The 22,473-nt window shown below is 45.4% G+C and overlaps 1 protein-coding gene across 2 annotated transcripts in view; it reads right to left on the reverse strand.

Moving 5' to 3' along the window:
* DDB1 (damage specific DNA binding protein 1) overlaps positions 1-22,473 on the reverse strand; it is a 67,002-nt gene that overhangs the window by 34,434 nt on the left and 10,095 nt on the right. For both annotated transcript variants that reach the window (XM_077288002.1, XM_077288003.1), the window contains exons 5-7: positions 10,863-10,960; positions 10,591-10,749; positions 9,081-9,164 (exon numbers count right to left, since the gene is read on the reverse strand). In XM_077288002.1, the coding sequence (XP_077144117.1) occupies positions 9,081-9,164; positions 10,591-10,749; positions 10,863-10,960 (341 nt within the window). The remainder of the gene's footprint in view (positions 1-9,080; positions 9,165-10,590; positions 10,750-10,862; positions 10,961-22,473) is intronic.

A 22,473-nucleotide genomic window follows, 5' to 3' on the forward strand; every position in this document is an offset into this window, starting at 1 on the left:
TCTTATTTTCAGAAAGATGTTTTTCACATAAAGACATTGTCCAATACATACAACGTCTGAATATGACAATAACTACATGATTTTGCAATAGGACCGGAAATCTGCATTAATGTGTCGTCATCACTACTTTATGTCAAACAACTTTTAATTTCCATGTGCTCAAAATGCTTACATATACCCTGTCAGTATTAGTCAATGGGCGCTGAACAATGATAAAATACTCAGGGTGGAATTAGGACATGAGGTGCAGGAAGGGTGCTTCATTAAAGGCCATCTGTTACCAGGCTTATCTGGGAGCAGCATGATGTAGGGGCAGAGACCCTGATTCAGTGATGTATCACTTATTGTGATCCTTGATGCAATTCTTATAAAATCCATGTTTTCTCTGCTGCAGATCTAGCAGTTCTCTGAATGCTGAGCACTGTATAACCCCGCCCCCACCATTGATTGGCAGCCTTCTGTGTACACTGTGCATAGGCAGAAGGCTGCCAATCAGTGGTGGGGCGGGGTTATACACAGCTCATGAATATGGAGGAATACCTGGCAGCAGGTTTAGGGTATGTACACACGTCCGGATTTCTTGCAGAAATTTCCTGAAGAAAACCGGAAATTTTCTGCAAGAAATCCGCATTTTTTTTTTTGCGTGTTTTTTTGCGGTTTTTTTAGCATTCTGCAAGCGTAATTAGCTTGCAGAATGCTAAAGTTTTCCAAGCGATCTGTAGCATCGCTTGGAAAACTGACTGACAAGTTGGTCACACTTGTCAAACATAGTGTTTGACAAGTGTGACCAACTTTTTACTATAGATGCAGCTTATGCAGCATCTATAGTAAAAGATAGAATGTTTAAAAATAATTAAAAAAAATAAAAAAATGCTTATACTCACCTGCAGACAGCTGATCTCCTCAGCGGCGTCCGTTCCTATAGCTGGTGTGTGTGCGCAGGACCTTCCATGACGTCGCGGTCACGTATGCGGTCACATGACCGGTCTCGCGACCAATCACAGGACCGCGACGTCATCGCAGGTCCTTCACCGCACACCAGCTATAGGAACCAAAGCGGCAGCATGCACCTGAGAGGCGGGAAGACATCGAAGGTGAGTATATCACTATTTTTTATTTTAATTCTTTTTTTTTGACCAATTATATGGTGCCCAGTCCGTGGAGGAGAGTCTCCTCTCCTCCACCCTGGGTACCAACCGCACATAATCTGCTTAGTTCCCGCATGGTGTGCACAGCCCCGTGCGGGAAGTAAGCAGATCAATGCACTCCTAGGTGTGCGGAATCCCCGCAATTCCGCATTTTTAATGAACATGTTGCTTTTTTTTCCGCGATGCGATTTTTTCGTGGAAAAAAATGCAACATTTGCACAAGAAATGCGGAATACACTGAAAATAATGGGAGGCATATGTTAGCGTTTTTTTCGCGTTTTTATCACGTTTTTATAGCGAAAAAACGCGAAAAAAACGCGAAAAATACTGAACGTGTGCACATGGCCTTACTCATTCTCTAGTGATAAACTCCTGCTTATCAAAACTACAGCAAATAGTACAGTAAGTGACACATCGATGGAATAAGTGTTTCTGCCTCTACATCATGCTGCTCTCAGATTAAGTGGCAAAAACCTAGTATTCCTTTTAATAGTGATGGAATCAGCATCTTTCCTACACAGCATCCTAGTTGCCACGCCTCAAGCTGATTGTAGCCAGTTTTATAGGCCTAGTTTTTATTTGTGTAGGATGACCTATGATATATTTCATTATAAGTTGGGAACTTTTCCAATACATTATGAGTGATTAAGTAAGTGGGGCAACTCCCAGCCAAGGGTCTTCTCATTATAATAAAGGCTGGATATAGAAGCATTTGTGTTAACTTCATTCTGTTACACAATGCCATTAAGGGTTGTAAACATGTAGACTGTAGACTTTAGGAGAGAGACTTTACTAGTTAGATATTAAATGGTAACTGTACAACGTCATCTCCTCTGATAATTTGCTGAAATCAGGGCCTTGTCTTTGCTCCTGCATACAGGCATAACAGAAAGGCAGACATTCAGTCTAGGAAAGACAAAACATCGGACAATGGCAGGATAAAATAAACACATGCTGGGATTTGGAGGGAAAATGAAGCTGCAGCACCTATAGTGCTGGCAGTATGCTGGTGAAAAGGGCCACCCACTCAAAGGGCGGATGGCAAGTTAGAGAGCATAGAAGATACAGAGCAATACCTGGACATATGAGCATGGAAAGCTGCCTTGCTTTGTCGTTTGGGATGAAGGCAGTAAGACCGTGCTTTTTTACAAGTTGTGTGAAAAGATGGCTATACTTCAAGAACTTATGCAGATATATTAATAGAAAAGCAAATTTCTATGTGTATTGGGTACCTGGCCCCTGGCATCTCATCAGCCACAAACAAACAGGATTTCTCTGTCACCAGAGTTCGGGGTTGGATGTAACGCCATGCTGGTTTCTAGGGGAGTTCATAAACCAGTGCAGCTCCAGAGAAAAAAAAAAAACTGCCCAACGTCTGCCAAAGAGATCAGTCATTGAAAGCTCAGGCTGAAGAATTGATTCCATTAAGGGATTTTCTAGTCTTAACTTAAACCGGTCACCTTAAGTCAGTCCAAGTATTGCAGACTGCCAAAACTGGTTTATTGTAAGCTTCCGGCACCCTTAGTACTGCCACAGCCCTGTCCAAAAGACAACTAGACAGCGACAAAGCCACCCACAGGCAAAACAAGGTACTGCAGACCAAATGGTAATTTCACTGCTGATTTATTTCATGTAGTTCGAAATATTCCTAAAATGCTTTTATTGAAAAAGGAGTTGTGGTAACATGGCCCCACAGGTGTAATATGTGCGGAAATGATGGAAAATCAGTGCAGGATAATAGCACACCACAAACACACTCATCTATCTCCTCCTAAACAAGCATTTAAAGGGGTAATCACACAAATTGGGAAAAAAGGTCACCCCCCACCAGATCTATCTTCTTTTTATCTATGTTCTATAAATCTATGTTGATATCTATCGCTCTCTGATCACCGCTCGTTACATGTACTGCACATGCTCCACTTCTCCAATCATTAGCGCACAGTATCGGCCTCATCACTGTCAGATCACGGCACCGCGTGAGCCGGGGAGATACTGGGCATGTGCACCCACTACTGAAGAAGACCTGCCTCCACCTACAGGAGAGACAAGAGGACTCTACTATTAAAGGAGACCGGTCACATCCAGATATGCCATTGACCTGCAAGTGTAGAGGTGGTGTGCAGGTAAGTAGTGCCTATAACCTGCTCAGCCGGCTGCCTACAGGGAGAAAGGCACTGGGCAGTGCAAGGAGAGGTCACAGTCAACACTCATTATACAGGGAACAAGACTATAATCACTCACTAAAAAAAGGAGGAATTGCCAGTTTACCAGCAGTCGTAGCCAAGTTGGCGTTTTCTAACAAACTAGCTCTGACAAAGAACGCTTGTGTACTCTCGAAGCGCCTCACTTTTCACATATCTGCCTTGGATCTAATTTTTTACCTTTCTTATGGAATGAAGTTTAAAGAATTGGTTTTACCAGAAGCTGGAATTGTCCTTCATGCATTCTCTGTAATCACTCACTGTAACACTGACTGACAGCCAGATCTGCACACACACGCTGCTCGGCTGGCTGTCCATCAGTGTGCCAGGGAGGGATCACAGCTGCCTATAGGTGACTATAGCAGCACCTACAGCAAGGAGGACAAAACCTCATTTTCTTCCTGTAGAATTTAAATGCCTTGTACCTGCAGATAACCCCTATACAGTCTCTGAAGATACGTAGCATTTCTGACAGGCTGCCTTTAATGGAACCATTTATTTTAGTATATTGCAAATATACCGTATTTTTCGGACTATAAGGCACTTTTTTCCCTCAAAAAATGTGGAGGGAAATTGGAGGTGCATCTTATAGTTCGGATGTACCGGCTCTGGCTGTGGTGGGGAGGTGGTGAAGCAGCAGTGGGTCACAGAGGCAGGAGCCGGCTGCTCCGGCTAACTCCTGTGCCCGCTGCTAAAGAGAAAAGAATATTCACTGCATTTCACGGCCATGGGAGTGGAATGCGATGAATATTCATTTCTCCTAAGTAGCAGCACACGTGACCGTCGGAAGCTGCAGGAAGGCTCTGGCTGACACTGCGCTCACTATTAAAGAGCAATGAATACTCACTGCTCTCCACGCACACAGTCCCATTGTGCAGAGCAGACAGTATTCCGGCAGCTGCCCTTCAGCTTGCAAGCAGAATATGAAGTCCCTGCCATGCGCTGCTTACAAGCATAAAGCAGCTGCTGACATCGGAACAAGATGCTGCAAAGGAGCGCCGAGAAGGTAAGTGTAATGGTTTGGGTTTTTTTTAATGTTTTCGGATGGGGCCATGCACACCAGTATGGGTTGTGGGGACCAATCAAACCAAAATAAGGATGAGGCCATGCATACCAGGACGGGGAAGGGGGCCCGGCATACCAGGATAAGATGGGCACGCTTCATATCAGGATAGGGATGAGGGCGACCATTCCTGCCAGGATAGGGATGAGGGCGACCATTCCTGCCAGGATAGGGATGAGGGCGACCATTCCAGGATAGGGATGAGGGCGACCATTCCTGCCAGGATAGGGATGAGGGCGACCATTCCTGCCAGGATAGGGCGACCATTCCTGCCAGGATAGGGATGAGGGCGACCATTCCTGCCAGGATAGGGATGAGGGCGACCATTCCTACCAGGATAGGGATGAGGATGACCATTCCTACCAGGATAGGGATTAGGGAGCCTTGCACACCAGTAGGAGGATGAGGGGGCTATACATACCAGGATGGGGATGAAGGAGCCATGTGTATCAGGATGTAGATGAGGGTACCATATATACCAGGATAGGGTATATTAAGTAAAGAATTGACCACATTTCTGGCTTCAATTTTTTCCCTAATTTCTTCTCTAAAATCTAGGTGCGTCTTATAGTCCAAAAAATATGGTAATTATTTTAAAATGCTATAATTAGTTTTGAGCAACGGTTTTTGGTAGACAGCCCCTGTATTTTACCTGTTTAAAGCGCCACTCAATTTTTTTTTGGTTTCATTGCTGGAGTGGCACTTTAAATGTAAGCCTCCAGTCCCTGTTTTTATACTCATTTTCCGGCGGCTTCACGTTTTACAGACGCCGCTCTGGTCCAGCACCACCATCTTGTGAGAGCAGCTTCTGACCAGCTGGAAGTCAGAAGTTATGTAACAAGAGCTCACTGCAAGTCTATAAGAACCAGAACGAGGCCAGAGAAAGGCTCTCAGATGTGTGAGAAGTGACCTCTGGCACGCTGCATGAAACACTGGAGCTGCTGACAGGTCAATTTTCGCCAGAGACCGATGTGAGCAACACTGGAGAGGATGGAGGCGGCAGCAAGCGAGTATGAGACGGGGCAGGGGAATTACATCTACAGCACCACTCCAGTGGAGCAATAAAAAAAAGAAAACCGCTGGTTGTAGGACATCTGAGTGCACAAGGACAACAACTGTGTGGATGTGCATTTGTGATTGGCATCCACACTCCTGCAGGAGATGCCGGCATCTGAAAATACTCAGATCCCAGTAGGGTAACCCCTGAACGGCACTCTTCATCCAGTCTCTGCCAGCACCTGATGCTATTGCCTGTTAAAGGGAACCTGTCATAAGAAAAAATGTAGTAACCTGTAGATAGGGGGTTAATCTGCTGGTTAATAGTGTTCTGAACCTGCCTGGTGCCAGCACTTAGACCCCGGCTCTAACCGCACCCCAGCACTGACTGACAACAGGATGAGTTAATAGAGCCGGCTGTCAGTCAGTGATGGGGGGCTGTGACTGAACCCACCCCGATGCCACCACTATGTCTGAAACGCTACCAGGAGGAATAAAGTTCATTTCCTCCTGGCAACGAGGGCTTAAATGCCGGCGCCGGGCAGGTTTAGAACACTATTACAGGGAACCCGTCAGCAGGATTGTGCTCAGTAACCTACAGTGTCAGGTCGGCGCCATTATACTGATTACAATGAAACCTTGGTTGATGGAATCACTCTTGTGGTTGTTGTGTAATCTGTATTGTCAGTTTTCAGTTAATGATATGCTCGTGCTCTGGGGCGGCCTGTGGGGGATTCATGTGGTGCTGATTAGATATTCACCAGTATGGCTCCTGACAGGTCACTGATCCCTCACTGACCTGCCCCCTAGTTTACATAATGAACATAATATGGTGTGAAAAAAAAATCAGTCATCAGGCAGGCACTGTAACATGATAAGCGGGAGAATATGCATATTTTCATTTTATTCTGACTTATAGTTGTGTTTCAGATTTTTTTTTTTTTTAAACAAAATCGCTTTTGGATAGAGGTTACTGTGCAGATGCCGCCATCTTGATGAAGACTTTTTTTTCTCTGCCAAAATGGCGCTGACGCCTGCACAGTAAATCTATTGGAACACAATAGATGCTACTATGTAGACGCGGCCACTGGCACCATTTTGTTTGAAAAAAAAAAAAGACAAACATTTTTCTTAAACAAAACTATATGTCTAAGTAAAACGAAAATATGCATATTATCCCCCGTATCATGCTACAGCAACACATGCTGCCCGATGAATGTGATAATTTTTTTTTCAGACCATATTATATTCAGTATATAAAATAGGGGACAGGTCACAGAGATCAGCCATTCTGATGATTAGCTAAGCTGACCACCACATGAAGACCCCCCACAGCCCTGCCCACAGGCCGCCCCACAATATCATTAACTGAAAACGGAGGATAAAGATTACACAACCACAAGATGGATTGCATCAACCAAGGTGTCATTTTAATCAGTATAACAGCACCAACCTGTCACTGTGTGTAGTTTACTGAGTACAATACTGCTGACAGGTTCCCTTTAACATACAGATTATCTCCATATCTGCAGGACAATAGCATTTTTTTCACATGACAGGTTCCCTTTAACCCCTTTCCAACATTGGGCGTAATAGTACGCCTATGTCAGACGCCCCCTGTTTGGTGCGGGCTCCAGCGCTGAGCCCGCTCCTTTCCAGGCACATGACAGCTGATCTCGCGCGTAGCTAATCCCGCCACATGATCGCGTGCCACCGATGGGTTGTCATGACAAGCCGAGGTCTGCAGCAGGCCTCTATGGTTGTCATTGCCAGATTGCTATGAGCGCCGACCACGGGCAAGTAAGCAATTCTGCTACACACAGGCGATCTGATCATCATCTGTGTGTAGCAGAGGCAATCAAAGTACTGCAGATTCTAGTCTCCCATGGAGACTATTGAAGCATGCAAAAAGTAGAAAAAAATAAGTTTTTAAAAATATAAAAATTTCAAATCACCCCCCTTCGTGCCATTCAATATGAAAAAATAAAATATACGTATTGATGCTTTCAGAATCGCCCGATCTATCAATATAAAAAAAGAATTAACCCGATCGCTAAACGGTGTAACGAGAAGTTCAAAACGCCAGAATTATGGGGGTTTTTTGGTCGCCGCTATATTGCAATAAAATGCAATAACGGGCGATAAAGAGATTGTAACTACACCAAAATGGTATCTATAAAAATATCAGCTCAGGGCGCAAAAAATAAGCCCCCACCCAGCCCCAGATCACGAAAAATGGAGACGCTACAGGTCTTGGAAAATGGCGCCATTTATTCATATCTTTTTTTTAACAAATTAGGGAGTTGTTTTTCACCACTTAACGACCTGGAGAATCATAAGGTCAGTTTTAGCATTTAGGGAACATGGTAAAAAACAAATTGCACTTTTTTTTGCAATTTTACCTCACTTGGAATTTTTTCCCCGTTTTCCAGTGTACGATATGTTAAATCCAATGGTGTCCTTCAAAAGTAGAACTCATCCCCGCAAAAAACAAACCTCACATGGCCATATTGACAGGAAAATAAAAAAAAGTTATGGCTCTGGGAAGGGAGCAAAAATCAGAAATTCAAAAATTGAAATACCCCTGGTCGTTAAGGGGTTAAACTTGGGAGGACTTACTGAACTTGGGCCTGAAGCCCCCTAGGGCTGACTAGTGACAATGACTGGCAGATGCCTGTGCATTTTATATACAGACTAATGAACTGTACACAGACAAGGCTATATAAAATTCATAGAAATTAGACAAAATTGATATATTTACTCAAAAACATATCCTAAGAAACATGGCCTCAAATAATTATGTGGTCTAAAAAAAATTACGGAAGCAAAATATGAAAGATTACTCTTGTTTCTTATGACCAAAGTAAGCTCAGCCTTTAAGGGCTTAAAGTATCCTGGCAACTAAAATTAGAAATATGAGCCACCCTCCTTACTAGAGGACCCAGACATTTTTCATTTTTGTGCGTATCTTTTTTTGAGACCCGTACCTTTTTATTTTTACGACCATGGGGCTGGGTGAGGTCTGTTTTTATTGGTACCATTTTGAGGTACAAATGATGTTTTGATGACTTAATTGTATTTTTTTTGGGGGAAGTGTAGCAATCAAAAATGGCTATGTGGCAACCAAAAACCAATATTGCAACATAGAGTGTAATGGCAGCTCTCCTGTAAAGCTCAGTCTTTGGCTGTCCTTCACTAGAAGACTATAGTGGCAATTAGCAGGCCTACAGCATGAACACATTGCACATTACATCCCTGTGATCATCATATAGGTGACACTGTCAGAGATGGGCAGTGGTAGTTAAACGGCAAAGATCAGAGCTAGCTCTGGTTCCTACAGTGACAGGCAATGGCAGCTCTGCAGCAGCTGGCAGTGTAGGAAGCAGGCTCAGCTCCTGAGCCAGCTTCATACAGGCCTTAGTGACCTATGAAGATGATGTACAAGTGGTTAAAGGGCTAATAAAAAAACTTAGTATTACAAAATATATTAGACTATAAAATCCTAAAGTATGATGATTGAAGTGTTTAAGTGAAGGGTGATGGCAGAAGACTCCTCGGCAGCCCTTACATGTGTACCAGCGGAGGTATACGGCAATATGCCAGCTCTCCCAGGAGGCGCCACACAATGACATACAGTATGCTTTACATTATTTTGAACCGTCAGCTCACCTTTACCAGTTGGGAATCTCCAAGCCGAGAGCCTACAAACACTACTCCATTATCCAAGTAAGTGAGACATTCTGCAATGGAGGTCTGCAACAGACAAAAGATTATTTATGTGATTTATGGGGCCGCAGAGCGGAATGACAATCTGCCCACAGGTAGTGAGGCATGGGTCACAGACAACCAGCGACTACAGGTTTATATAAAAGACATCAGTACATGTAGTACAGTACTTAGACCAAGGGTCTCAAACATGCAGCCTGGACAGCCCCCCGAGGGCCCACTGTGCGACCCTCAGGCCCATGAGACGATCACAGCCTGGTCCAGGGGCTGCCGATGTCAGCGTTCCTTTTCAAGTGAATGTGCATCTGAGGACTGGCTCTCTGCATCGTAATACCAGTACCAGCCAATCAGAGGCCGGCAACTGGCACTGACGCTGCCTTAGCGGTGGAGAAGGAAGAGGACGCTGTTCACCGAGGAAGCGCGGTCAAGTGAGAAGAATTATTTATTGTCTGTGTGTAAAGAGCGACAAAATGTGGGTAATTGTTACAAGATGGAGACATTACTACAAGCTGGGCCCAGGATGGGGACATTACTACAAGCTGGGCCCAGGATGGGGACATTACTACAAGCTGGGCCCAGGATGGGGACATTACTACAAGCTGGGCCCATTACTACAAGATGGGCCCAGGATGGGGACATTACTACAAAATGGGCCCAGGATGGGGACATTACTGCAAGATGGGCCCAGGATGGGGACATTACTGCAAGATGGGACCAGGATGGGGACATTACTGCAAGATGGGACCAGGATGGCGACATTACTACTAGATGGGCCCAGGATTGGGACATTACTACAAGATGGGCCCAGGATGGGGACATTACTACAAGGTGGGCCCAGGATGGGGACATTACTACAAGATGGGCCCAGGATGGGGACATTACTACAAGATGGGCCCAGGATGGGGACATTACTACAAGATGGGCCCAGGATGGGGACATTACTACAAGATGGGCCCAGGATGACGACATTACTGCAAGATGGGCCCAGGACGTTACTACAAGATGGGCCCAGGATGGGGAAATTACTACAAGATGAGTCCAGGATGGCAACATTACTACAAAATGGGCCCAGGATGGGGACATTACTACAAGATGGGCCTAGAATGGGGACATTACTACAAGCTGGGGACATTATTACAGGATAGGGGACAGAATTACTACAAAGGTCTGTATCATAACCAATATGATAAACACCATTAAAGAAAATAAAAATAAATAAATAAATAAATAGATGATCAAAAAGTAATATAGAAAAATATTGGCATCACAGAAAATATCATTTCTACCGCAAAAAGCATGGCTCTTCATAATTTTTTTTCTACGTGCAGCCCATTTATTATTGCACTGAATTTGAGACCCTTGACTTACAGCATACCTATTCTAGAAGCAGAACCTTGCCATAAGCAGAAACATAAATAATCCAGGCATGACGTGCATGATAAATGTCTCCTACCTCCCCCAAAAGTTCCACTCGGAGGTCCTTGAGAGTGACACTTCCATCCATCTGCTCTTCCTTCTCCAGAAGCAACATAAACAAGCGACCTTCCATGTCCCCAAGAAGATAGCGTGAGCCATTGACATCTACACGATTATGACACACAATTGTACTTTGCTGTAAAAAAAGAAAACATACATGTATTATATGATTAGAGATATATATGTAAACATCCAATTACACATAATGTATTTATAATGGAAAAGTTACGTTCATGTGTGAAAACTCACCTTAATAATTGGAGGAGCTATAGCCAAGTATTTCTCACCATTGTGGTAAGTTATAGATTCCTGACCGATTATAATGGCTCCTCCAAAAGGCTCTGGAACTGACAAACAGATAGCAAATTAGGGTACAGATCAGGAGCACATTACAGCTTATGTGCGATATCCTAAAACTAACTTTTGGAGCTTGAGCAGTGGCTCTTCCCGATCTCACACACACAGTGGGGGAAATAAGTATTTGATCCCTTGCTGATTTTATAAATTTGCCCACTGACAAGGACATGAGCAGTCTATAATTTTAAGGGTAGGTTAATTTTAACATTGTGATATTCTATCTCTAACATAAAATCCAGAAAATCACATTGTATAAATTACATAAATTTATTTGCATTTTGCAGTGAGGAATAAGTATTTGATCCCCTACAAACCATTAAGAGTTCTGGCTCCTACAGACCAGTTAGACGCTCCTAATCAACTCGTTACCTGCATTAAAGACAGCGGTCTTACACAGTCACCTTTATAAAAGACTCCTGTCCACAGACTCAATCAGTCAGACTCTGACCTCTACAACATGGGTAAGACCAAAGAGCTTTCTAAGGATGCTAAGGATGTCAGGGACAAGATCATAGACCTGCACAAAGCTGGAAAGGGCAACAAAACCATAAGTAAGATGCTGGGTGAGAAGGAGACAACTGTTGGTGCAATAGTAAGAAAATGGAAGAAATACAAAATGACTGTCAATCAACAAAACATGCAGCCAAGGCAACAAATGAGTGGCTCAAAAAGCACATTAAGGTCCATTAACCCCTTCATGACCTTGGAATTTTCCATTTTTCCATGTTCGTTTTTGCTCCCCTCCTTCCCAGAGCCATAACTTTTTTATTTTTCCGTCAATTTGGCCATGTGAGGGCTTAATTTTTGCAGGACGAGTTGTACCTTTGAACGAAATCATTGGTTTTACCGTGTCATGTACTAGAAAACGGGAAAAAATTCCAAGTGCGGTGAAATTGCAAAAAAGTGCAGTCCCACACTCGTTTTTTGTTTGGCTTTTTTGCTAGGTTCACTAAATGCTAAAACTGACCTGCCATTATAATTCTCCAGGTCAGTACGAGTTCATAGACACCTAACATGACTAGGTTATTTTTTTATCTAAGTGGTGGAAAAAAAATTCCAAACTTTGCTTAAAAAAATAAAATTGCGCCATTTTCTGATACCCGTAGCGTCTCCATTTTTCATGATCTGGGGTCGGTTGAGGGCTTATTTTTTGCGTGCCGAGCCGGCGTTTTTAATTATACCATTTTGGTGCAGATACGTTCTTTTGATCGCCCATTATTGCATTTTAATGCAATGTCACGGCGACCAAAAAAACGTAATTCTGGCGTTTCGAATTTTTTTCTCGTTACGCCGTTTAGCGATCAGGTTAATGCTTTTTTTTATTGATCGGGCGATTCTGAACGTGGCGATACCAAATATGTGTAGGTTTGATAATTTTTTTATTGATTTATTTTGATTGGGGCGAAAGAGGGGTGATTTAAACTTTTATTTTTTTTCACATTTTTTTTACTTTTTTTTTTTTTTCTTCTGCCATGCTTCAATAGCCTCCATGGGAGGCTAGAAGCTGGCACAACTCGATCGGCTCTGCTACATAGCAGCGATCATCAGATCGCTGCTGTGTAGCAGAAATGCAGGTGTGCTGTGAGCGCCGACCACAGGGTGGCGCTCACAGCTGCCGGGGATCAGTAACCATAGAGGTCTCAAGGACCTCTATGGTTACTATTCTGAAGCATCGCCGACCTCCAACCATGTGACGGGGGTCGGCGATGCGCTCATTTCCGGCCGCCCGGCCGGAAGCGCCGGTTAAATGCCGCTGTCTGCGTTTCACCCGCCGCTATTGCGGGCACATGTCAGCTGCTCAAAACAGCTGACATGTCCCGGCTTTGAAGCGGGCTCACCGCCGGTGCCCTGCATCAAAGCAGGGGATCTGACCTCGGACGTACTATCCCGCTGTCCGCGAGATGTATCTCCTAAGAGCTCTCACTAAATCCAGTGTGTGAAGGGCCTTCTCGATGCGATGGACTGGTGCCAGACAGAGTGACGGTAAGACAATCTCCTCATTGAGATGAAAAGAGGATACAACTTTCGGTAGAAAAGAGGGGGATGTCCTCAAAACCACTTTATCCTGGTGAAAGTTCAGGAACGGAACCGGAGAGGACAGAGCCGCCAGCTCGGAGACTCGTCTTATAGAGGTGACCGCAACTAGAAAGGCAACTTTCCATGAAAGATGAGACAAGGAAACCTCCTGTACAGGTTCGAAAGGAGCCTGTTGCAAGACTCTGAGGACAAGGTTAAGGTCCCATGGTTCCAACGGTATCCTATAGGGGGGCGCCCGATGGGAGACCCCCTGAATAAACGTCTTGACCTGTAATCTGTTGGCAATCCTGCGTTGGAAGAGAACAGACAGAGCTGAGATCTGCCCCTTGAGAGAACTAAGGGCGAGACCCAAGTCCAAACCCGTTTGTAAGAACTCGAGAATGGAAGAGATGGAAAAATGTAGAGGAGAACGTCCTCGGTCGCTACACCATGAAAAGAAAGCCTTCCAAGTGCGATGATAGATACGCATAGACGTAGGCTTACTAGCGCTGATCATGGTAGCTATGACTTCTGGAGAGAAACCTGCCTTGGTTAGGACCCAGGAGGACTCAACGGCCATGCCGGCAAACACAGGGCCTCTGAGTTCTGGTGATAAAAGGGGCCTTGAGATAGCAGATCTGCGCGAATCGGTAATCGCCAGGGTAAGTCGGCAACTAGTTGAACTAGTTCCGCATACCTTGCCCGGCGCAGCCAATCTGACGCTATCAGGATTACCGGTACCCTCTCCGCTCTGATTTTCTTGATGACTCTCGGCAGGAGAGGAAGCGGGGGAAATATGTACGGAAGCAGAAAATGATGCCACAGGAGTACAAGAGCGCCTGCCCCGATGGCTGCCGGATCGTGGGACCGAGCCATGAAGTTGGGAACCTTGGAATTCAGCCGTGAGGCCATCAGATCCACGTCCGGGGTTCCCCAACGACAGCAGATCTGGTGGAAGATCTCCGGATGGAGAGACCACTCCCCGGAGTCGAGGCATTGCCGACTGAGGAAGTCTGCCTCCCAATTGTCCACTCCCGGGATGTGAACCGCAGAGATCATTGAGCGGTTTTCCTCAGCCCATCCAGCCAGTGTACTGGAAAAAAAGACTTCCCTAGATTTAGGGAGGATTTCAATGTCCACCACCTGAGAGACTGTCTGACTCGCTGGGGAAGGAGGAACCGACGGTCTAGGGAGAACGGGTTCCTGTCCCAAACAGCCAGGAGGGCATGCTGTAGAGGACGGAGGTGTAGTTGGGCAAATGGAACCGCCTTCATAGCTGCTACCATCCTGCTGAGGACTCTCATACTGAAACGCAGAGAGTGAGAGCGAGGCTGAGAGAGCTTCTGAGCTTCTCGCTGTAAGACGGAGATCTTTTCCGGGGGAAGAACCAACCCTCGGGACGAGTCGAGTATCATTCCTAGAAAGGAAATTCGCTGAGCCGGCACTGGGGAAGATTTTTTGAAGTTTATCTTCCAACCCAGGCGAGAAAGGGTATCTATTGTGATGGCCACGGCTTCCTTGCAGGAGCGGCAAGAGGGGCCTTTGATGAGGATATCGTCTAAATACGGGAGCGCCATCACTCCTCGGGTGTGGAGTATGGCCACGGCAGCCGCCATGACCTTGGTGAATACCCTGGGAGCGGTGGCGAGGTCAAAGGGCAGAGCAACGAATTGGAAGTGATCTTCCTGAACTGCGAAGCGAAGAAACCTTTGGTGAGAAGGTAAAATAGGAATATGGAGGCATGCGTCCTGGTTGTCTATAGACGCCAGGAACTCGCCTTTTTCCATGGAGGTGATGAAGAACGAAGCGATTCCATCCGGAACCATCGTACCCTGACGAACTTGTTCAGCAGTTTTAGGTCCAGTATGGGCCGTACTGTACCGTCCTTCTTTGGAACAATGAAGAGGTTTGAATAAAAACCTTGAAACCTTTCGCTTTGAGGGACCGGAATAATAACTCCGTCTTTTCTCAGAGCGCTTATAGCTTTGAAGAACTCCGATGCTTTTGCCATGGGAGGAGAAGACCGGAAAAAACGGTTTGGAGGACGAGATAAGAGATCTATCTTGTATCCGGAGGACACTAGATCGCGAACCCACTCGTCGTGAACGACCGAGAGCCACGCAGCACTGAAGGAAAGCAGGTGGCCGCCTACTTTGAGGGTGTCCCCTGGATACCGCAGGGAGTCATTGTGTGGAAGGTCTGCCCGTTCTGGCGCCTCTGGATCCCGGCTGCCTTGGTCTGCCTCTCCATGAAGGGGAAGGCTTAAAAGAGGCCTGTGAACCTCTGTCTCCACGTTGTGCCCAGCCGGAACCGGGAGATGTGGAAGTAGAAGATCAGTTTGAGTTGCAACGAAAAAAATCGGGACCGAGCCTGTGGTTGCAGGTTCCGAAAGGAACGAGAGGGTCTCTGTTGTGGAAGAAATTTACTCTTCCCTCCAGTGGCGTCAGAAATTAACTGGTCGAGCTTTTCGACAAAAAGGCGACCGCTCTGATATGGAAGAGAAGTCAATGACTTTTTAGAAGTAGAATCCGCACGCCAGTCCCTGAGCCATAAGGACCTCCGGATGGTGATGGCATTTGCTGCTGCTTGAGAAGCGCAGTCAGCGGCATCCAGGGACGCGGTCACTACAAAATCTCCAGCTCTGGCTATCTGAGTAGCGAGGTCTGCTACCTCGGGGGGAAGATTGGTATCCAGTACTGCTGAAGACAAGACCTCAGCCCAGTGGGTCATAGCCTTAGCCACCCACGTAGCGGCAAAAGATGGAAAGAGTGCGGCCGCTGAGGATTCAAAGGCTGAAAGCGCCATATTGTCGATCTGACGATCGGTTGGATTTTTAATAGAGGCGCCCTCCGAGGAGGATAAAACAGATTTCGTAGCCAGGCGCGATACCGGAAGATCTACTGGAGGAGATTGTGACCAATCTTTTCTTAGATCCTGGGCAAAGGGATATTTGGACTCCATGGGCTTCTGCCCTGTGAATCGTTTATCTGGACGGATCCTGTGAGATTCAACAATTTGCTTAAACTCGGGATGAGTGGCGAACACTCTGTGAGCTCGTTTGGTCCTCTTAAAGGACACGGCATGATCCGTTTTAGATAAGGGTTCCTCCTCAATTCTCAAAGCCTTATTCACTGACTCAATTAGAGAGTCGAGAGTCTCCTGATCGTGATGAAATTCCTGATCTAGGGACATATCAGAATCGTCCTCTGAAACAGGTTCTCTACTAGCCCCAATGGAAGGGGAGCGCGAAATGGAGCTCTCAGAACCTGAAAACCGTTGATGGTCTGGGGATATGGCATGAGTCCTTTTCCTGGAAGAGTGAGAACTCCTTGGCAAGGTACGACCCCTGGAGTACGAGGGGTTCTGACCATCAGAAGCGTCGTCCGTATTAGTGCCCTGGTTACAGGAAGGGTCTCGGAAAGAGTCTAACGCTTTTGCCAGGGATGCCATAGACCGAGAAAGGGAGGTAGCCCACTCAGGGGGACTAGGCTCACTGGGTTCATTATCAGCAACAGGTGGTTCCTGAGCAGTCACCGGTTCACAAGCTGTGCACAATGCAGTATTGTGACCCCGGGGTAATGATACCTTACAAGGTACATGCAGCGAAAAATACAGTGTGGGTTTTCCCAGACTTTTTGTGAGGCTTTGGTTGAGACATAGTAAATGTGTCTGCAGCTTACCCAGGTCCTGTGTCTTGAGTCCCCAGGGCAGGTCCGCAGTGTAGGCAGAGAAAAACGCTAGTCCTGAGGGCTGTGATAGGAAACGCTGGAGCAGTGCTGCAGCATCAGGGCTGTGGGTGTCCCAAGATGGCCGCCGAGACCAGGAAGTGGGAGCTCATCACAGGGAACGAGAAGCACCAGGAAAAGTGGGTGGGGCTAACTGCTGGTGGGCGTGGCCAAAACTCCAGTCTGTATTGAGGGAAAAAAATTTATTTATTTTTTTCTTTTCCTTTCTTCTGCGGTTGCGGTCTGCAGCGCCGCGACTGCTATTAGCGCCATCATTAGCTGCACTCCTTCGTGGGGTTGCCGCACTACAGACCACCCACAGACACAGGCTTAAGGTGCGGACCTCCCATACCTGGGGACCAGGACCCCCCTAGCGCCTAGGACCCCGCAGTGTACTCACGGTAGATGCGGTGGGCCGGTGCTCAATCCACCGTCGCCATGGTCAGGGAGGGGGTGGAGAGCTTCTGCCGCCATGCGTCAACCGCTATATCAGTGGTGATGCAGAGGGGGGCTGCACAGACGCCATATATATCATGTCTGGCTATGCATCTGGCTCCAGGAGAGGTAGATGGAGGGCTACGCCATGTGGTCGCCTGCTATGGAAGAAGGGGGGGGGGGGAGATCGGAACGCGAAGGAACTGTCGCCCGCAAGATGAGCTCAGGGCTGGCATCCAACGTTGCAGGAAAGGATATGGGAGGAACGCTCCACGTACTTGCCTGTTGATGGTTCGGGGGAGATCGGAACCTAGAAAGTAACCGTCGCCCCCATTCGCTCCGTTAAGGAAACATAGAATAAAAAGTAAAAAGATAAAATAAAAACGGTGGGGTCTGAAAGCAGACCCTAAGCAAGAACTGGTTCACTGAGAGCCAGCAGGAGGGTGTATACTGCAGGGGAGGAGCTATTCTTTCTGTGTTTACTTAGTGTCCTCCTAGTGGCAGCAGCATAACACCCATGGTCCTGTGTCCCCCAATGAGGCGTAGGAGAAAGAGAACCTATACATGTTTGGTGTCTATGAACTCGTAATGACCTGGAGAATCATAATGGCAGGTCAGTTTCAGCATTTAGTGAACCTACCAAAAAAGAGAGACAAAAAACCAGTATGAGATTGCACTTTTTTTGCAATTTCATCGCACTTGGAATTTTTTTCCTGTTTTCTGTTACACAACATGGTAAACGCAATGGTATCGTTCAAAAGTACAACTCGTCACGCAAAAAATAAGCCCTCACATGGCCAAATTGATGGAAAAATAAAAAAAGTAATGGCTCTAGAAATAAGGGGAGTGAAAAACTAAAAAACAAAAAAAGCTCCGGGGGTGAAGGGGTTAAGCTACTCTTACCATTTTGGCAGTATGCTTCAGGTCATAGTCCAATTGGAAGACCCATTTCCGCCCAAGCTTTAACTCCTTTCCGACATCTGGCATAATAATACGCCGATGTCAGAGTCCCTCCCTTTGATGTGGGCTCCGGCGCTGAGCCCACATCTTTCCCGGGACAAGTCAGCTGTTTGGAACAGCTGACATGTGCCCGAAACAGCCGCGGGTGGAATCACTATCCACCCGCAGCTATTAACCCGTTAAATGCTGCTGACAGGGGCATTTAACTCGCGCTTCGTGGAAGCTTCTAGTCTAAAAGTTTTTAAAATATTAAAATTATATATATATATATATATATATATATATATATATATATATATATATATATATACACACACACACGCACCGTATATACTCGAGTATAAGCCGACCCCCCTCATTTTGCCACAAAAAACTGGGAAAACTTATTGACTCGATTATAAGCCTAGGGTAGGAAATGCAGCTTTATGTAATGCTGCATTGCAAGTTCATTATGGCCCCATAGATGCTCCATATAAAATTGTGCCACATATAATGCTCCATACAATTCATTATTGCCCCATAGATGCTCCATATAAAACTGTGCCATATATAATGCTCCATACAGTTCATTATTGCCCCATAGATGCTCCATATAAAACTGTGCCACATATAATGCTCCGTACAGTTCATTATTGCCCCATAGATGCTCCATACAATTCATTATTGCCCCTTAGATGCTCCATATAATGCGCCATACAATTCATTATTGCCCCTTAGATGCTCCATATAATGCGCCATACAATTCATTATTGCCCCTTAGATGCTCCATATAATGCGCCATACAATTCATTATTGCCCCTTAGATGCTCCATATAATGCGCCATACAATTCATTATTGCCCCTTAGATGCTCCATATAATGCGCCATACAATTCATTATTGCCCCATAGATGCTCCATATAAAACTGCCACATTTAATGCTGCTGCTGTAATAAAAAAAAAAAAATGACATACTCACCTCTCGTTGCTGCCCGCTGCTCCTCGGCGTCCCGTCTCTCCGCAGTGACTGTTCAGGCAGAGGGTGGCGCGCACACTAATACGTCATCGCGCCCTCTGACCTGAACAGTCTCAGCAAGAGGACGGGAAGACGGAGTGGCGCCCGGCGGATGGAACGAGGAAAGGTGAATATGAAATACTCACCTGCTCCGGCGCAGTCCCTGACTCCTTCTCCCGGACAGATGGTCTCCGGGCACGGCAGCTTCTAACTCTGTCAGCGGTCACTGGTACCGCTCATTGCAGGAATGAATATGCGGCTCCGCCCCTATGGGAGTGGAGTCCATATTCATTACTTTAATGAGCGGTACCATGTGACCGCTGAACAGAGGAAGAGCTGTGGCACCCGAAGACCGTGGGACATGTGGGGACCCCGTCAGGAACGCCAGGAGCAGCTGAGTATGCGACAGTCCTCTCTCCCCCTCACCCGCCGACGACCATGACTCGAGTATAAGCCGAGAGGGGCACTTTCAGCCCAAAAATCTCGGCTTATACTCGAGTATATACGGTGTATGTATGTATGTATGTATGTATGTATGTATGTATGTATGTATGTATGTATGTATGTATGTATATATATATATATATATATATATATATATATATATATATATATATAATCAAAAAAAGAGGCAGCACTCCATATTCCAAAGTGAAAAAATGTGCAGGATTTAATCACATCTCAAGGCGACGTTTCAGCTCGCAATGAGCTTTTCTCAAGCAGTGAATATGTCCATGTGCTCTATTTTTATACATATCTCAACAGTCCTTAATTATTACAAGGTGCTTTTCATTACAGATTAAAGTGCCATTGTGCATGTGTTATATTATTGTGCTAATTAGAAACATATTAAAAACATATTTCTTTTCATGAACCTATACAGTCCTTAATCGGTATAACATTATTACTTTACCCTTGTGGACGCATGTTCGGCGTGGGGGACGCCATTCTGTTTGTTCGGCGTCTAGTAAAACCTACTGCGCATGCCCAATGCGTCACCGCTGTGAACTAACTGGCCGGCCAATCAGCAGTATTGTGTGTCATTCACTAACTGCGCCTGCGCGTATCGAGTCTAAACCGCCATATTTGTGGTGGCCCCCTCGTATGCAAACTTGGTGATGGAAGTGCTAGAGGAGGAGCACATCTACACGTCCAGCCACTTCCAGCATGTGTTGGTCTGGTGGAGGTACGTGGATGATGTGTTCCTCCTCTGGACGGGATCACAAGATGCTTTGGAGGAATTCCTCAAATACTATAGACCAGACGATCAAATTCACATTAGTGTCGTCTAGAGTAGAAATACAATTTCTAGACGTACTAATTAAGCAAATAGAGAATAAATTGACTACTACCTTGTTTGTAAAAAGTACCGATAGAAACAATTTGCTAGCATACGATAGTCAGCACCCACGCAGCATGGTCAGGTCTATACCACTTGGCCAGCTGCTTAGAGTGCGACGAATTGTTCAGAGTGAAGATGAGGTTGATATGGTAATGGACTCCCTCTTAAGAAAATTTCAAAACAGGGGATATCCAAGAGAACTTTTGATGAATACTAAAGAGAGGGTTCTAAAATTGGATAGAGGAGAATTGATTAAAGAGAAAACAAATAATAGGAGGAGAAAAAATTTGGAACGGATACCAATGGTAACAACCTATGTAGAAGAGAGTAGGGAAATTGGTAATATCATAAAAAAGCACTGGGGGATGTTAAAGGGAACCTGTCACCACGTTTTTGGAAGATGGGATAAAAATAGCGTTAAATAGGGGCAGAGGTGGGCGTTACATTAGTGTGTGTGTTATGCGTTTATTACCCACCTAAGTTGCCGAAATAACTTTGCAAAGTCTCCGTTTTCGCCTGTCAATCAGGCTGGTCAGGTCACATGGGCGTGGTGTCTTCACCCAGATTTGGCGTAGTTTTCCGTTGGTGGCGTAGTGGTGTGCGCATGCCCAAAGTCCGGAATCCTCTTCCAGGGGATTTAAAATAGCGCGGTGTTCGTTATTGCATTGGTGATCGGTGGGCGCGGCCATCTTCCTTTGGCCGCTTCTGCGCAGAAGCGGCGCTCTGCTGGCCGCGGCTTCAGGAAAATGGCCGCCGCGATATCCATCTGCGCACGCGCGGCATCCCGCGGCCATTTTCCTGAAGCCGCGGCCAGCAGAGCGCCGCTTCTGCGCACGCGCGGCCAAAGGAAGATGGCCGCGCCCACCGATCACCAATGCAATAACGAACACCGCGCTATTTTAAATCCCCTGGAAGAGGATTCCGGACTTTGGGCATGCGCACACCACTACGCCACCAACGGAAAACTACGCCACATCTGGGTGAAGACACCACGCCCATGTGACCTGACCAGCCTGATTGACAGGCGAAAACGGAGACTTTGCAAAGTTATTTCGGCAACTTAGGTGGGTAATAAACGCATAACACACACACTAATGTAACGCCCACCTCTGCCCCTATTTAACGCTATTTTTATCCCATCTTCCAAAAACGTGGTGACAGGTTCCCTTTAACAAAATGCCTCCCAGGCATAAAAGAATTTAAAAGACCACCCCTATTCTCATATAGAAGAAATAAAAATATCAAAGATTACCTAGTCAAATCAGACATAGGATCGTTCAAAAGAGGTACCCAAATAACCCTGACAGGTAAAAATAGAGAGGGGTGTTTTCCATGTTTGGGATGCGTTAATTGTATACACATGATAAAAGGGTCCACATTCCAGCATCCTGAAACAAAAAAAGTATATCGGATTAAGCAGTATCTAACGTGTAATGCAGACCATGTTATTTATTTACTAATGTGCCCGTGTAACCTATGGTACATAGGAGAGACTACATGTGAGTTTAAAGTCAGGATGAATCAGCATAGGTACACAATTAGAAAGAAAAGAACAGACCTTCCCGTTCCCAAACATTTTACAGAATATAACCATTCTGAGAAGGATCTTAAATGCAAAATAATAGATGCAGTACCTATCCAAAGGAGAGGTGGCGATAGGGAGCTAATTTTAAAGAAAAAAGAACTCATGTGGATTTATGAGTTAAATACCCTTAAACCTAAGGGGTTAAATGTGGATTTTAATATAAATGCCATGTATTCAAGATAAATATGTGTTCCTTATTGATTGGTTGATGTGAAGATTCTTTGGTATTATATTGGAGATATTTCCTGTTATGGAATATTTTTAATTAGTGTACATTTTGTTTTTATTTCTTAGATGTACCAATCTTTGAGGACGTATACCATGTGGAGCATACCGGTGTGGGGGATGGATAAAGAATTATATTTAAAGAAATGTATTATCCTTAATAAAATAATATATAATGGAAAGAAATTATGAGTTTGTTATTTCTTAATTATTATAACATAC

The sequence above is a fragment of the Ranitomeya variabilis genome, chromosome 2 (genome assembly GCF_051348905.1).
Source record: "Ranitomeya variabilis isolate aRanVar5 chromosome 2, aRanVar5.hap1, whole genome shotgun sequence".
NCBI lineage: Eukaryota > Metazoa > Chordata > Amphibia > Anura > Dendrobatidae > Ranitomeya > Ranitomeya variabilis.